This window comes from Coregonus clupeaformis, chromosome 34, assembly GCF_020615455.1.
Source record: "Coregonus clupeaformis isolate EN_2021a chromosome 34, ASM2061545v1, whole genome shotgun sequence".
In the NCBI taxonomy this organism is placed as follows: domain Eukaryota; kingdom Metazoa; phylum Chordata; class Actinopteri; order Salmoniformes; family Salmonidae; genus Coregonus; species Coregonus clupeaformis.
In genome coordinates this window covers 15,520,238-15,538,645 of record NC_059225.1, presented here as the reverse complement: position 1 = coordinate 15,538,645, position 18,408 = coordinate 15,520,238, and the positions used below count along the sequence as shown (strand labels likewise).

The 18,408-nt window shown below is 42.7% G+C and overlaps 1 protein-coding gene across 3 annotated transcripts in view; it reads left to right on the top strand.

Moving 5' to 3' along the window:
• LOC121549880 (dipeptidyl aminopeptidase-like protein 6) overlaps window positions 1–18,408 on the top strand; it is a 335,968-nt gene that overhangs the window by 268,674 nt on the left and 48,886 nt on the right. For all 3 annotated transcript variants that reach the window (XM_041861836.2, XM_041861838.2, XM_041861837.2), the window contains exon 3: window positions 11,886–11,984. In XM_041861836.2, the coding sequence (XP_041717770.1) occupies window positions 11,886–11,984 (99 nt within the window). The remainder of the gene's footprint in view (window positions 1–11,885; window positions 11,985–18,408) is intronic.

Sequence of the window (18,408 nt, the reverse complement as noted above, 5' to 3'; positions counted from 1 at the left end):
CTCTCAACCTGTTCCACTACAGCCCCGTCGATGAGAATGGGGGCGTGCTCAGTCCTCTTTTTTTTCCTGTAGTCCACAATCATCTCCTTTGTCTTGGTCACGTTGAGGGAGAGGTTGTTGTCCTGGCACCACACGGCCAGATCTCTGACCTCCTCCCTATAGGCTGTCTCATCGTTGTCGGTGATCAGGCCTACCACTGTTGTGTCGTCGGCAAACTTAATGATGGTGTTGGAGTCGTGCCTGGCCATGCAGTCATGGGTGAACAGAGAGTACAGGAGGGGACTGAGCACGCACCCCTGAGGGGCCCCCGTGTTGAGGATCAGTGTGGCAGATGTGTTGTTACCTACCCTTACCACCTGGGGGGCGGCCCGTCAGGAAGTCCAGGATCCAGTTGCAGAGGGAGGTGTTTAGTCCCAGGATCCTTAGCTTAGTGATGAGCTTAGAGGGCACTATGGTGTTGAATGCTGAGCTGTAGTCAATGAATAGCATTCTCACGTAGGTGTTCCTCTTGTCCAGGTGGGAAAGGGCAGTGTGGAGTGCGATAGAGATTGCATCATCTGTGGATCTGTTGGGGCGGTATGCAAATTGGAGTGGGTCTAGGGTTTCTGGGATTATGCTGTTGATGTGAGCCATGACCAGTCTTTCAAAGCACTTCATGGCTACAGACGTCAGTGCCACGGGTCGGTAGTCATTTAGGCAGGTTATCTTAGAGTTCTTGGGCACGGGGACTATGGTGGTCTGCTTGAAACATGTTGGTATTACAGACTCGGTCAGGGACATGTTGAAAATGTCAGTGAAGACACTTGCCAGTTGGTCAGCACATGCTCGGAGTACACGCCCTGGTAATCCGTCTGGCCCAGCGGCCTTGTGAATGTTGACTTGCTTAAAAGTCTTACTCACATCGGCTACGGAGAGCGTGATCACATAGTCGTCCGGAACAGCTGGTGCTCTCATGCATGCTTCAGTGTTGCTTGCCTCGAAGCGAGCATAGAAGTGGTTTAGCTCGTCTGGTAGGCTTGTGTCACTGGGCAGCTCGCGGCTGTGCTTCCCTTTGTAGTCTGTAATAGTTTTCAAGCCCTGCCACATCCGACGAGCGTCAGAGCCAGTGTAGTATGATTCAATCTTAGACCTGTATTGACAATCATACAGAACTCAAGTGGCAGGCTGACAAGATTGCCCATAAGGTGTTATTTTTTTATGTTTGAAGGGAGGGAAATACAGGGGTTTTCTGTGGTTTCAGTTGCCTTCCGTTTGTTAAAATGATTGGTGTGCCGTAATCGACACTCATAATCTAAAATGTCCTTTATTCCTTGTCGTATCATTTTGGAATCCCAATATAGCTGCAAGTTTTATTTCCTATCAAAGGAAAGCAGAATGTTTCTCTGACTCTTGTAACACGATTAGCAAACCAAATCCCAACAGACCTCCAGTCTAAGCCTTGAGCGGGCACACACACACACACACACACACACACACACACACACACACACACACACACACACACACACACACACAACAACAACAACAAATGCACACACACACACACAAAAAAATGCATACACACACACACACACATACACACACACACACACAAATGTTTGCACACACACAATAAAAAGGCACACACATTGACATACACAACTTACAATTTCTGTACACTTTTACAAACATCCAATCCATGAAATTTCCGCCACGGATGCAGTATTATTAGATTACAAGGACAACATTTTCCTTTTGTGTTGGTGTGACTGCGCGTTGGTGTGTGTTAATGAGGCAATATGCTTCTGAAATCCCCGGAGAGGGAACATGTGTGGCACAGAATGTTGTGTTCAGATTGGGCGTAACAGGCAGCCATGCCACGTTAGTTGTTGCCTCTCCAGAGATAACAATGACTTTTAGAGGACTCACAGAACCTCCGCTCCACTGTCTTGGGGTGTTTTCACCCTCGGTCCCTTTCAGCCAATTTTTGAGAACTCACTGCGGTTTGCGTAATTTTTTGTGCAGTGTGAACAGGAACTCAGACCCCTCAAAACTGAGACCATCTCTAGAGCAGTGACGGTCGGTGCTGTTTAAGATGAGGGAGGATGATTAAAAAAAAAATATGAGCATGGCCTTATTTCTATTACAGCGTATTGGATGACTGTCATTCATATTCCATTCACCCAGCTCAATGTAACATCGATAGGTTTAGGCTACTACATAGGTTGCTACAACCTAGACTATGAGTTAAAGTTTACAATGTAGGTGCACAGGTCGAGAGAATTTTGAGTAATCAAGGTGACAGACAGTGACACATTCAATACCGCCTTGCACACTCTTGCTTGCATCTAGCTGATCTAGGGTGTAATCATTAGTCCAACAATTGCAAATTAGAGTTTCTATTGGACAAATTCAGGTGTGTTTCATTCCGTTTGCTTCCGTTTAAGGTTTTTCAACAGAATTGGAGGAATGAAAACACCCCTGATCACACGCAAACAGTTCACTTTCATAGCAGCCACATAAAAACAGCATGATCACTTTGCTCGTTGTATATATAATTCCTTCTTGCAACTAAATTATCTATGTGCTCTCCTCCTCTCACCTTTTCCCTTCGCTTGTGGACTTCAGTGCACAACAGATCAGCTGTCTGTGACCAGGTGAAAAAACCTTTCCAAGCCAAACCTTCATATCATGACCGCTGACCGCTACACACAGCCTTCATCGTTGTCACGTCATAGTCATCTAGAGCTACTAGAAGTAATGCATTAGTAAACCCGCTGCAATCATGCAGTACAGTGTACAGTCAGCAAGCAGTTTAGCTGTTACACCGGCGGGGCCCCGGTCGCAATAAATTAATAAAACCAAAAGCCTTACATTGACTTCTAAGAGTTCCCGTGTTAGATAGCCATAGCCAGCTAGCTAACATAGCGTCCCTCTCTTTTTGAGCCGGGTGTTTGAGTAGGCTAAACTAGCTAGCTGCATTTGCTAGATAAGTGAAAGTAAATATTTTTTTATTTTAAATACAACCAAATATAGCTATCTCACGCTCTCTCTCTCTCTCTCTCTCTCTCTCTTTCTCTTGCTTCTCCTTCATTTTGGAAGAAATTAATTTGTTCTAAACTGTTCAACTATTGTCTTTCTCTCTCTGAGTTAACTACTCACCACATTTTATGCACTGCAGTGCTAGCTAGCTGTAGCTTATGCTTTCAGTACTAGATTCATTCTCTGATCCTTTGATTGGGTGGAAAACATGTCAGTTCATGCTGCAAGAGCTCTGATAGGTTGGAGGACGTCCTCCAGAAGTTGTCATAATTACTGTGTAGATCTATGGAAGGGAGTGAGAACCATGAGCCTCGGTTGGTATTGAAGTCAATGTACCCAGAGGAGGAAAGAAGATAGCTGTCCTTCGGCTACACCATGGTGCTACCCTATTACAAAACAGTGTGTTTTAATCAATTATTTGGTGACATGATTACATTTAGTATAGTTTTATCTAAAAAGGATAACTTTTTGAATGGTTCACTATTTTTATGAAATTCACTGAGGGGGATGGTCCTCCCCTTCCTCCTCTGAGGAGCCTCCACTGCTCGAGAGGTAGTCTGATATCGATTACCCTGAATTCCGTGGTCTGGTTCAATTTTTTTAGGGCAATGTGAACACAAAGCTCCCCAGGTTCGCTTATCATTATTCCTGCACCACACACTAGACTACTGCAACACTGTTTCCCCTGCCATAACCCCTCACACTAGACTACTGCCACACTGTTTCCCCTGCCATAACCCCTCACACTAGACTACTGCCATAACCCCTCACACTAGACTACTGCAACACTGTTTCCCCTGCCATAACCCCTCACACTAGACTACTGCAACACTGTTTCCCCTGCCATAACCCCTCACACTAGACTACTGCCACACTGTTTCCCCTGCCATAACCCCTCACACTAGACTACTGCCATAACCCCTCACACTAGACTACTGCAACACTGTTTCCCCTGCCATAACCCCTCACACTAGACTACTGCAACACTGTTTCCCCTGCCATAACCCCTCACACTAGACTACTGCAACACAGTTTCCCCTGACATAAACCCTCACATTGGTGGCCACAAAAGAGATAAGATGATGATGTGCAGGTTGTGGAAAAAACATGTGCTGTTTTTGGATATTGATTAGCGATTGTCAACGATGCACAGAAATTCCAAAATATGTGTGGAGTTTTGTACAGGCACGATGTTCAGATTATTTGTTTGCAATATGTGATCTATAGGTTAAGAGAGCTTCTTAAGCATTTTATTTGATTGTTGGATTTGAATAGTGTGAGAAGACAACAACATATTTGGTGAACTCAGTGTTTCACATTGTCCTAAAAAAGCCAACCGAACTCAGACCACCTCTCGAGATGTTCTCAGTTCGGTTCGCTTCGGGAGATCTTTTGAGGGGTCTGAGTTCCTTTGGAGTGTTCACACTGCACAAAAAGATCGGTTCAACCGCTAGGCCTTGAGGGACCCCCCTTCAAGCTAATGAGCAGCCATTCTGACTGCAACATTCTAACTGTATAATTAATACATTTCATATATGCTATCCAAAAATAATCATATGGTTGTGTTTATGAAGGTCAAATATATATTTCAAATAACACAATAGAACTTTAATTAGTTTATGTTACTGTAGGCTATATGTAAAAACAAAAAACACAAACACTAATTCAAGTGTTCAATCAGTTTTATTAGTGGAGTGCCTTTGTTACAACTATGAAACAGAAAGCATGTGTGTCGGAATGCGGTAAAAGCTTATTTTTATAACATCAAAATAAAAAAAAGACCCCAGCCACCAAGCACGGTCGGCAAGATGCGCGGTCAAATGATGAAAACATCAGGCGGTAGCACAGGCAACTGCTCAACCGTCAGGAGAAGGAGCTGAGCAAGCCCTGCAGTCAAGAGAAGGAAGGGCAATGGGGAAAACCATTTAAAAAATGACATGCCCTCCTAAAACTGGTTATAACTCCAGTTATTTTTGTGATATTAAGATTCTAACAACGACAGTGTGTTATGTAGACTCATTTAGGAAAAGTTAAAGACAGAGGAGGGCATGACTTTAAAAATGGCAGAGTAAATAAAATAAAAATCATGAACAGTCCAAATGACTGCTTTAGCGGTTCTAGTGTTTAAGAGGACTATATGTGAAAACACCCTTAGTGAAAAAGTGACTGGCCCTATTGAAATTCTTTAGAAATGCATCCTTCCTTCCTTTCTTCCTACCTTCCTTAGATTGGTTGGATTGGTTGAAGTAAAAGGGTGAAAACGTTGTCTTCACCTATCCAATCACTTATAGATCTGTGCTTACCTCAATGAAAGGAAGGAAGTATTTCTGAAGTATTCAAACAGGGCCACTGTCGTCAGGGAAACAGGGAAAGAGTTGACATAAGAGATCCGCTGAGGACATTTGTCCTCAGACCCAGCTGTGTGACGAAAGTTGTGGGGTGCACCTGACTGAAGAACTGTGTGTGTGTGGTGAATAATGTATTAATTGGTGAAAGTCTGCATGTGTTGAACGATGACTGATCATTTATATTTATTTATGTTTTATTATTTATTTATTTTTCTCCCCAAATTTCATGGTATCCAATTGGTAGTTACAGTCTTGTCTCATCGCTGCAACTCCCGTACGGACTCAGGAGAGGCGTGCGTCCTCCGAAACACAACCCAACCGAGCCGCACTGCTTCTTGACACAATGCCCGCTTAACCTGGAAACCAGACGCACCAATGTGTCGGAGGAAACACTGTACTCCTGGCGACCGTGTCAGCATGCACTGCGCCCGGCCCACCACAGGAGTCGCTAGTGCGCGATGGGACAAGAACATCCCTGCCGGCCAAACCCTTCCCTAACCTGGACAACGTTGGGCCAATTGTGCGCCGCCCCATGGGTCTCCCTATCTCTAGTGGCACAGCTAGCGCGGTGATGCAGTGCCTTAGACCACTGCGCCACTCGGGAGGCCCAATAATTAATATTTATTTATCGGTATACATGCTCTTCTCTGTGTGCGTTTTCCACCTCTCTCACCCTACTCTCCTACCTTCACGGCACCACACTCCCATCAGTCTTTCACACGTCTTAAATGGTTATTAAGCTCCAGCACACTTGTGAATGCAGGACATATAAATATTTATCTTAATGCAGGTAGGGGGTGGATGGTGGAGGAAGGAGACGATCGAAACAGTCACGGAAAGAAGCCCAAATATTTAATAGACCATCCCCAACCGATAGCCAGACCCCCATGCTGGCTTCATCTCCTTCTTCATCTTTTCGCCTCATCTCTCCTCCCACTCTGCGCATGGCGGGGCACATGAGCGTTTAACACCGAATGCCGTTACCTTAAAAACTCAACCAAACGCCATTACTTTAAAAACCCAACCGAACGCTGTTACTTAAAAAACCCAACCAAACACAGTTACCAAACACAGTTACTTTTAAAAACCCAACTGAACGCCGTTACTTTGAAACCCAACCGAACACCGCACTTTTGAAACCCAACCAAACACCATTACTTTAAAAACCCAACCGAACACCGTTACTTTAAAAACCCAACCTAACACTGTTACTTTTAAAACCCAACCGAATACCATTACTTTTAAAACCCAACCGAACACCGTTACTTTTAAAACCCAACCGAACACCGTTACTTTTAAAACACAACCGAACACCGCACTTTTGAAACCCAACCGAACACCATTACTTTAAAACCCCAACCAAACACCATTACTTTGAAAACCCAACCGAACACTGTTACTTTAAAAACACAACCTAACACCGTTACTTTAAAACCCAGGGGAATAGCTTAACTGGATTTACCATCTTATCTTCAAATGCATTTATCTATGACTTTGTCTTTGGACACACTGAAGAAAAGTTGAGGTTTTCTGACCTGACATTGTTATCTGTTCTGAAGTGATACTCATGTGGAATGAAAGGGAAGAAAATATTGCTTCTACTATTGCAACCTGTGAGAGAACATCAAGTAATGGGCTTATAGTACCGAAAATTCAATTTTGTCTCTGGTTGCTTCTTAACTTACTGTGTCACTTTCACTGGGCAATAAGCTGCCTATTTGATTAAGTGAATCATGAAGGCAATATTTGATGATTCCTTTAAACATTTATTTTGTCCTTGATATGACCCCTATTGGCATTATGTTGGTCTTCATCAGATGGCCATGTATTATAATAGTCACTACTAATTAGATTTAGCTACAATTCCCTCCTCTACAATTCCCTCCTCATTTTCTTCAAGTGACTGAATATCTCTGACTGAATATCTCTGACTGAATATCTCTGACTGAATATCTCTGCTACAGAAACCAAATGAAACAAATCAGATATTGCATTTATCTTTTTTTTCATGCCTAGTATGAATATCTGAAAAGAGTCGCACGGCAGATCTGATGGTTTGAATTACACAGAAATGAATCCGGTTATCTCAGACATCTGGTGTAAAGACACCAGCCCATTTCGCTGATCAGATTTTCTATCGGTCTTAACCAGAGCCTAGAGCGATAGACGATTGTGTTTTGCTACATTACGCACTTTGTCTTGTGCTTTTTTCTCTCCGTCTCACTGCTGTAGTCATACTGTTCATGTATTGAGTGTAAATAGAAGTCGTGAAGATGTAATTCAAGATCACAATGTGTTGAAAATATCGATGCAACTATGTAACTAGTCACAACACCCATCCCTATTCTTAAGATTGTCCCCCCATAAATCGTATATTTACAACTCCCGTTGTCTGAGCCTGTATCTTCAAAGGCTTAATGACGTCAAACAAATGCCATATGAAAGAATGCATTACCCAGTGTTGCTTCTTGTTCTCCACCATAGAGTTAAACACTAGAGGAAAGACAGCATTATAAACACTAGAGGAAAGATAGCATTATAAACACTAGAGGGGGGTAAATCCTATGTCCTCCACACAGTCTTCTCAGGAAGATAATGAGCTTACTTGGCTTGAGGCCTGACTGTATAGTAGCACAAATAACAATATGCTGACTTTCCCTGACATTATTTCAATAGTAAGGCCCAGTGCAGTCAAAAATGTGATTTCCCTGTGTTTTATATATACTTCCACACTATGAGGCTGGAATAACACTGTACCCGGTGTCACAGGCCAAGAAGATCATCAAAGACCTCAGCCACCTGAGCCACGACCTGTTCACCCTGCTACTATCTAGAAGGCGGAGACAGTACAGGTGCATCAAAGCTGGTACCGAGAGACTGAAAAATAGCTTCAATCTCCAGGCCATCAGACTGTTAGACAGACACTGTTACTGGTACTCTACCCTGCACCTTAGAGACTGCTGCCCTATGTACATAGTAATTGAACACTGATCACTTTAATAATGTTTACATACAGTGAGGGAAAAAGGTATTTGATCCCCTGCTGATTTTGTACGTTTGCCCACTGACAAAGAAATGATCAGTCTATAATTTTAATGGTAGGTTTATTTGAACAGTGAGAGACAGAATAACAACAAAAAAATCCAGAAAAATGCATGTCAAAAATGTTATAAATTGATTTGCATTTTAATGAGGGAAATAAGTATTTGACCCCCTCTCAATCAGAAAGATTTCTGGCTCCGAGGTGTCTTTTATACTCTTAAAGGGAGTGCTCCTAATCTCAGCTTGTTACCTGTATAAAAGACACCTGTCCACAGAAGCAATCAATCAGATTCCAAACTCTCCACCATGGCCAAGACCAAAGAGCTCTCCAAGGATGTCAGGGACATGATTGTAGACCTACACAAGGCTGGAATGGGCTACAAGACCATCGCCAAGCAGCTTGGTGAGAAGGTGACAACAGTTGGTGTGATTATTCACAAATGGAAGAAACACAAAAGAACTGTCAATCTTCCTCTGCCTGGGGCTCCATGCAAGATCTCACCTCGGGGAGTTGCAATGATCATGAGAACGGTGAGGAATCAGCCCAGAACTACACGGGAGGATCTTGTCAATGATCTCAAGGCAGCTGGGACCATAATCACCAAGAAAACAATTGGTAACACACTACGCCGTGAAGGACTGAAATTCTGCAGTGCCCGCAAGGTCCCCCTGCTCAAGAAACATCGGAATGATTCAGAGGAGAACTGGGTGAAAGTGTTGTGGTCAGATGAGACCAAAATCGAGCTCTTTGGCATCAACTCAACTCGCCGTGTTTGGAGGAGGAGGAATGCTGCCTCTGACCCCAAGAACACCATCCCCACCGTCAAACAGGGAGGTGGAAACATTATGCTTTGGGGGTGTTTTTCTGCTAAGGGTACAGGACAACTTCACCGCATCAAAGGGACCATGGACGGGGCCATGTACCGTCAAATCTTGGGTGAGAACCTCCTTCCCTCAGCCAGGGCATTGAAAATGGGTCGTGGATGGGTATTCCAGCATGACAATGACCCAAAACACACGACCAAGGCAACAAAGGAGTGGCTCAAGAAGAAGCACATTAAGGTCCAGGAGTGGCATAGCCAGTCTCCAGACCTTAATCCCATAAAAAATCTGTGGAGGGAGCTGAAGGTTCGAGATGCCAAACGTCAGCCTCAAAACCTTAATGACTTGGAGAAGATCTGCAAAGAGGAGTGGAACAAAATCCCTCCTGAGATGTGTGCAAACCTGGTGGCCAACTACAAGAAACGTCTGACCTCTGTGATTGCCAACAAGGGTTTTGCCACCAAGTACTAAGTCATGTTTTGCAGAGGGGTCAAATACTTATTTCCCTCATTAAAATGCAAATCAATTTATAACATTTTTGACATGTGTTTTTCTGGATTTCTTTGTTGTTATTCTGTCTCTCACTCTTCAAATAAACCTACCATAAAAATTATAGACTGATCATGTCTTTGTCAGTGGGCAAACGTACAAAATCAGCAGGGGATCAAATACTTTTTTCCTTCACTGTACATGGCTCATCCTATATGATGGACACACCTTTTCTATTCATATACTGTCCATATTGGCTATACACAGCATATATACACTATATATACAAATGTATGTGGACACACCTTCAAATGAGTGGATTCGGCTATTTCAGCCACACCCCGTTGCTGACAGGTGTATAAAAACGAGCACACAGCCATGCAATCTCCATAGACAAACATTGGCAGCAGACTGGCCTTACTGAAGAGCTCAGTGACTTTCAACGTGGCACCGTCATAGGATGCCACCTTTCCAACAAGTCAGTTCATCAAATTTCTGCCCTGCTAGAGCTGCCCCAGTCAACTGTAAATGCTGTTATTGGGAAGTGGAAACGTCTAGGAGCAACAACGGCTAAGCCACGAACTGATAGGCCACACAAGCTCACAGAACGGGACAGCTGCGTGTCTGTCCTCGGTTGCAAAACTCACTACTGAGTTCCAAACTGCCTCTAGAAGCTACTTCAGCACAATAACTGTTCGTCATGAAATGGGTTTCCATGGCCGAGCAGCCGCACACAAGCCTAAGATCACCATGCGCAAAGCCAAATGTCGGCTGGAGTGGTGTAAAGCTCGCTGCCATTGGACTCTGGAGCAGTGGAAATGCGTCTTCTGGCGTGATGAATCACACTTCATCATCTTGCAGTCAGAGGGCCGAATCTGGGTTTGGCAGATGCCAGGAGAACGCTACCTGCCCCAATGCATACTGCCAACTGTAAAGTTTGGTGGAGGAGGAATAATGGTCTGGGGCTGTTTTTCATGATTCGGACTAGGCCCCTTAGTTCCAGTGAAGGAACATCTTAACGCTACAGCATACAATTACATTCTAGACGATTCTGTGCTTCCAACTTTGTGGCAACAGTTTGCGGAAGGCCCTTTCCTGATTCAGCATGACAATGCCTCTGTGCACAAAGTGAGGTCCATGCAGAAATGGTTTGTCTAGATCGATGTGGAAGAACTTGAGAGGCCTGCACAGAGCCCTGACCTCAACCCAATCGAACACCTTTGGGATGAATTGGAACACGCCGACTGCTAGCCAGGCCTAAATGCCCAACATCAGTGCCCGACCTCACTAATGCTATTGTGGCTGAATTGAAGCAAGTCCCAACAGCAATGTTCCAACAGAAGAGTGGAGGCTGTTATAGCCCATGATTTTGGAATGAGATGTTCGACGAGCAGGTGTCCACATACTTTTGGTCATTTAGTGCATATATACTGTATGTATATATTCCGGACTCTGACATTGCTCGTTCTGATATTTCTTAATTATTATTATTATTAAACGTTTTTACTTTTTGGTTATTGAATTGCTAGATATTACTGCACTGTTGGAGCTAGAAACATAAGCATTTCGCTGCACCTGCGATAACATCTGCAAATCTGTACGTGACCAATAAACTTTGATATGATTTGATTAATACTGTTAAATTGTTAAAATTATGATAATTACCTTTTAGTGTAAGAGCAGTTTGAAAAGACTGCCAGAAATTTCAGCCTGTTTTGGTGGGATGGAGTTTTGGCCTGCCTGGTGACATCACCAAGCGGTATATTGGTTAATAGACCAATAAGAAAGAGATAACAGGTCTTTTTCAGTTTTCCATTCCCCACTCAGACCATTCCCAGACAGTGCTAGCAATGTTCTTGAGCTAAATTTCGTGCCTCATAGCAAAGGGTCTGAATACTTATGTATTTGTAATAAATGTGCACAAACTTCTAAAAACCTGTTTTCTCTTTGTCATTATGGGGTATTGTGTGTAGATAGATGAGGAAGAAAAAAAAATCTATCCATTTTAGAATAAACAAAATGTGGAAAAAGTGAAGGGGTCTGAATACTTTTCCCGAATGCACTTTATGTGTTCGTCCTGGAATGACCCGCTGCTAATCTTTCGTTCTAATCGAATGGATTCAAAATGGATTTAAAATTGTATTTTCACTTGTTCCCTTGCAGGTGAGGATGACAGCTTGGCCCTCAAGGGGAAACTGACCGTGGGGGACATCTTCAGGAAGGACTTCAAGGTTCACGACCCTGAGGCCAAGTGGATCAACAGTGAGTACTCTATCGATGTTGTAGAGGGGTTGGCGTGGGACATCCATATCGGTGACACTCATGTATTCACTGTGGACATTCAAAAAGAGTTATACATTTCCCACCAACTGGTACACATGTAGGATTTTAATTGGAGCCAGTTTGCTACAGCAGGAAAATAATCCTGTAGCAACAGGAAATGTGAATTATTACATGGATTATAATTTTTTTCATAAGGGAAAATGTATACATTTTTCAAAATGGAAATTACAAACTCCAGAAGCCTTTTTAAACCTAAAATACACTACAAGGTTTAAATTTCCTGCATTACAGGAAAATGTTCCTGCAACAGGGTGATCAAATTAAGATCCTACATCTGTAAAGCTATTTTGTAATGGTAATAATCCTGAGTTGAAGACACATTTAGAAGAATAACTAAACTTCTGTTGGGGTTGGCAGTCAAATAACTATAGTCAAATGTGACTAAATAGTAGGAACTCTAATGTTTTAATTTGGTCGATTTTATAGGTTGAACTTAAAGAAAGTTTCAGCACTGTTTTCTATTGGATTGAATTGAGCATTACTTCCTACCCAGCTAGCATGGATTTAGAACAGGGACGGCTTGTTCAATAGGGCGATATGGGCGACGCACTGCCAAACGGGAAAAGGAAGGGATTTTTTTTCTAATCAATTATATCACGGCAACAGCAGTTATCAGTGTTCACGTCTGATCTGCCAGCCACTAAATGTCAAATCAGGCTAAAGTCGTGCTTCAAATGGCCCCGCCCGTTTTTGGGGCGATTTCAGTCAAGTTGAAAATCGCCCAGAAGTCTCTCATAGCCTGTCATGTAAAATCTATTTTTTTCACATTTCAAAGCTTTCAATACATTCTCTATGGGTGTCTGTGGGCTTGCACTTACGCTTTCGTCATACGTGACGTAACGTTGAACGTAACTAAGACAATGGCGGCTATCAGCGTCTCTGTTGCGACCTGCAGTGCGGCGTTATTTTATGTTTTTAATTTGTAGACTTAGTTTACAAACATTCTGCCAACCATGGATTTCCAGTGGTTGGTTTTGGACTGATCTTGTTGATCGTGTACATACCCGCTACGAACGGACTAAATAATGAAAACGCTGCTGGCAGCTGAATCCCAATACAGCTGGGAGACTTGGCTGGATGAGTCCCGGACAGAGAAGTGGAGCCGGCCACCTTCACCCTGGTCAGAGCGGACCGCGATCCTGGTAAAGAGAGCGACTCTGTACCCGACATTGAACTGCTTTCTGTGTCATTGCGACCTTACTATCAATTCAATTCAATTTAAGGGCTTTATTGGCATGGGGAAACGTGTGTTAACATTGCCAAAGCAAGGGAAGTAGATAGTAAACAAAAGTGAAATAAACAATAAATATTAACAGTAAACATTACACTCAGAAGTTTCAAAAGAATAAAGACATTTCAAATGTCATATTATGTATATATACAGTGTTGTTACAATGTGCAAATAGTTAAAGTACAAATGGGAAAATAAATAAACATAAATATGGGTTGTATTTACAATGGTGTTTGTTCTTCACTGGTTGCCCTTTTCTTGTGGCAACAGGTCACAAATCTTGCAGCTGTGATGGCACACTGTGGTTTTTCACCCAGTAGATAAGGGAGTTTATCAAAATTGGGTTTGTTTTCGAATTCTTTGTGGATCGCTGTAATCTGAGGGAAATATGTGTCTCTAATATGGTCATACATTTGGCAGGAGGTTAGGAAGTGCAGCTCAGTTTCCACCTCATTTTGTGGGCAGTGTGCACATAGCCTGTCTTCTCTTGAGAGCCAGGTCTGCCTACGGCGGCCTTTCTCAATAGCAAGGCTATGGTCACTGAGTCTGTACATAGTCAAAGCTTTCCTTAAGTTTGGGTCAGTCACAGTGGTCAGGTATTCTGCCACTGTGTACTCTCTGTTTAGGGCCAAATAGCATTCTAGTTTGCTCTGTTTTTTTGTTTGTTCTTTCCAATGTGTCAAGTAATTCTCTTTTTGTTTTCTCATGATTTGGTTGGGTCTAATTGTGTTGTTGTTGTTGTTGTTGTTGTTGTCCTGGGGCTGTGTGGGGTCTGTTTGTGTTTGTGAACAGAGGCCCAGGACAAGCTTACTTAGGGGACTCTTCTCCAAGTTCATCTCTCTGTAGGTGATGGCTTTGTTATGGAAGGTTTGGGAATCGCTTCCTTTTAAGTGGTTACTATCTGCCCCGTGAGTTCCCCCAATTGTTTGTTACCGTTGTGTACTGTTGATAATCACAAGTTTACTGGAGAACTGAGACCAAGTAGAGACTTTGGACAGGGTGGATATGGTATAATAAAGGCAGTTTATTCAGAGGTAAAGATATCTGGAATCGCGTGCACGGACTCGTGCACGTGTGTAGGTCACCTAAATCATCAGAAAAATTGCCCCTCCTGAGAATTTTTTCAGGAGCCGCCACTGATTTAGAATCATTATGACCACAGTGTGAATAACATGGATTGATCCCTTTGTTCCACTAACAACAACTTCTGCACCAATGATCTCATTGCCCATGAGTGAATCAGCTTAACAATGACAGTGTAATGAGTGCATGTTGAATCAATGTCAAGTGAGGAACTGCAGCTAGTCGTTTTTTTAAGAGGAACTGCAGCTAGTCGTTTTGCATTCATATTTCTGCAATCATTTACATTTTTAGCAGACACTCTTATCCAGAGCATACCATATTATTTTTTTATTTTTTTATACTGGCCCCCCGTGGGAATTGAACCCACAACCCTGGCGTTGCAAACGCCATGCTCTACCAACTGAGCTACATCCCTGCCGGCCATTCCCTCCCCTACCCTGGACGACACTGGGCCAAATTGTGCGCCGCCCCATGGGTCTCCCGGTCGCGGCCGGCTACGACAGAGCCTGGATTCGAACCAGGATCTCTAGTGGCACAGCTAGCACTGCGATGCAGTGCCTTAGACCACAGCGCCATGATGAACTGCCACGGTGTGGGCCAGCATGTACACTACTGTACTAAATATGCACAGTCCAGAGAATATTACAATTATTGAAGAGAACACTGTCAAATATTGTCTCTTTTCATCATTTGTATTAGCTCAACTGCAATGATGGGAACTTCTGAAACAGTCAAAGGCACAGGATTGGCTCAATTCTATCCTCTTGTGTAAAACTGTGAAAGGTGCTTGAAGCCAACTGTCAATCACACCAGAATGAAGTATTTATTCTAGTTGAACATGTTGCCCGGAAAATAAAATAAAATCAAACAAAGCTTAAATTGCAACTGTTGAAACAGGCCAGACACCCATAATCTTACTGCTGGGTTGAAAATGATCAGAGCCCGACTCCGAGAGGCACTTGACAGCCAAAGGATTAATGAAGCAGCTTTGATTTAACTTTATGCCTAATGAAGCCGTCTTCTCCTATCAGCCACTAGTCTCTCCTAGAGAGGGTGCAGATGGGAGACTACATAGAGAATGTCTAGGACTGTTGAAGTACTATAGAAAGCTTCCTTCCCCTCCTTGGTTTAATCACTAACCTGACTCATTTATATGGTTGAAAGCAAGGCCTCTAAACATACTGCTTTCACCTATTCAGTAATATCCGATCAATTCAGTAATATCTAGTGTCTTATTCCTGGTGTTTCTTGTGACCCACAAAATAGTCAACAAAACAATTAAAGTCAATGAGTTGCAGCAAACTGTGCTAGAACAGGGGTAGTATACATTGTCTGGATGTGACCATCTGTGCCTCTTTAAAATTGTTTTTTCTCAGTGCATGAAACACCAATAATAAATACTATAGTATTTCCCTTTTTTAATAGAATGACGCATTCTGTCACTTTGATAAGCTGATTAATACTTGCCTCCATACGTCTTCCAGACTGCATGCAGCCACTATGAAATGAGTCGTCATCTTATTGAAATGCCTTTCTACAGTAGCTGTTTAGAGATGCAGCTGCCATAGAAGGAAAGAGATGAGAGTTCCATTATCGACTGATTATAGGATCTTTGTTAGTGTGTCATATTTGTTTAGCCTTCGTGATGTGCATAATGGCGAGCTTTCAGAACTGTCTGGAACATTTGCAATTATTGGCTTCCGGGGACTGAAATCGATTTTTTTATTGTAAACCTAATTTTGCACTAAATTATATGTTTTCCGCCATCCCTGTTTTCCTTGAGCCATCATTCAATTTCCCTGGGGACATTTGTGATGAAACCTCTAGAATTGTTTATGAATCGATGATGTTATTTTGTCGTTGATACGTCCAAATCCTTTTTGGGGTCTTTTATGGCAATATAAGGCTGTGCTCATTGAATTCATACAACACAAGCTACTCATGAAGGTGTTGAGATTTTAATAGCCCTTTGGCCTTGTTTCATCACAATCTACAACAGGAACCTTGCAGCACTGTGTGCCTCCATGGAACTCTCCTACATTAGCCTGGTCCCAGATCTGTTTGTGCGGTCTTGCCAACTCGTATGTTAATTGTCATGCCACAATGACCATAGAAGTTGGCAACAGCACAAAGAGATCTGGCACCAGGCTATTTCTGTATCTATTTGCCCTTAAAGACACCTCATCAACATTCTTAACAAATGCACCACCCATCATCATTGGATTTAGTCTGATATATAATTGTGCAATTAGCAGACCCCATTGATACCCTGTGTATGTCCATCCCCGGCATAAAATCACAATCAAATGCACGCAGCAACAACATCATTTTCATCCAACAATGATAAATTAAACCCTGGTTAATGTTATGGCATGAGTTCTAGCAGCTGCTGTATGCCTGAATGAAGCAGCTCTCCTTGTACTTGTCCGCCTATAATGACTCCCCCCAGTGCTAAACATGTAGGGAGAAGAGATTTGCTAAACGCCATCAAGCAAACAGACGCATGTAAATTTTAACCTTGAACCGAGCTGACGACTGACCTGGTGGTGATTTGCATTAGAGGAGCACCACAAGTAAAGTAGTGCCCCCTAGTGTCAAAGCTTCATTTTACAGCTTCATTTTTATAGAGCGTGCCAGTCATTCATAAAATTCAGATTACCAGTATGATTGTAATGTGTTTGAATGGAATTAAGTGATTAATGCACCTGGCCTTTGGCCACCATAGTCTGTGCAGGTAAGTCCCCCTCTTCAAAAGAAAAACTCTGCAATTAAAAAACGAAAGAACACACGTTTAACCAATAGCGGTGCATTGGTAAAATCCCTGGGGATGCCAAGTCAGGGGAAAAAAGCCATATTATAACCTATGTGTTGTGATAATTGCGTTGTTTGCTCTATAACCTGTTAGTTCATATGCCACCATGATATACACTGAGTGTACAAAACATTAAGAACACCGGCTCTTTCCATGACATAGACTGACCAGGTGAAAGCTATGATCCCTTATTGATATCCCTTGTCAAATCCACTTCCATCGGTATAGATGAAGGGGAGGAGACAGGTTAAAGAAGGATTTATAAACCTTGAGACAACTGAGACATGGATTGTGTATGTGTGCCATTCAGAAGGTGAATGGGCAAGACAAAATATTTAAATGCCTTTGAACGGGGTATGGTAGTAGGTGCCAGGCGTCAGCTGGCTTCCGGGTTAAGCGGGCGGGTGTTAAGGAGCGTGGTTTGGCGGGTCATGTTTCGGAGGACACATGACTCGACCTTCGCCTCTCCCGAGCCCGTTGGGGAGTTGCAGCAATGAGGCAAGATCGCAAAATTGAAAGGGGGTAAAATACAAAAAATAATCATATCAAGGGAGACCAAATGCTCGCTGGCTTCCCTTGCTATTGAATTCAATGCTACGGGCGGCAAAAATGTAATGCACTTTTAGGCCAGACAGCATCAGACAGATGGGCTACACATAGAGAGACAGAGGGGGCGCTGTTTCGCTCACTCAGATGCTTTCTCCGGTGAGATACATTCAGCCTCTTGCAAATTGAAGGAAAATTATGAAACACAGAGATCAATTATTTTATATGTTTTTATTGGTACATTTTTGGGGGAAACTTGGCTTCCATTGGCATCCACGAATACACACCACTGCGTTTAACCTCATTGACCAGTGCTAGTAATTGAAAAGGAAAGTCAGAGATAATACTTCTGCTTACTCAGCCATCCACAGCCCTGTTATGGTTTCTGGTTTTTCATTCTGGACCGGCTGCAACTCAAAATCATCAAGTTGGTGTTTGAAGAGGGATAGACAACATGGGTAATCACCAGAGTTTCATATCAGAGACATATGAAAGAGGGATATTGATCAATATACTACAGTAGGATGGGTTGATAGTGCTAATGGTATTTAATTGAAAGAACCCATCTACAGTTGAAGTCGGAAGTTTACATACACCTTAGCCAAATACATTTAAACTCAGTTTTTCACAATTACTGACATTTAATCCTAGTAAAAATTCCCTGTCTTAGG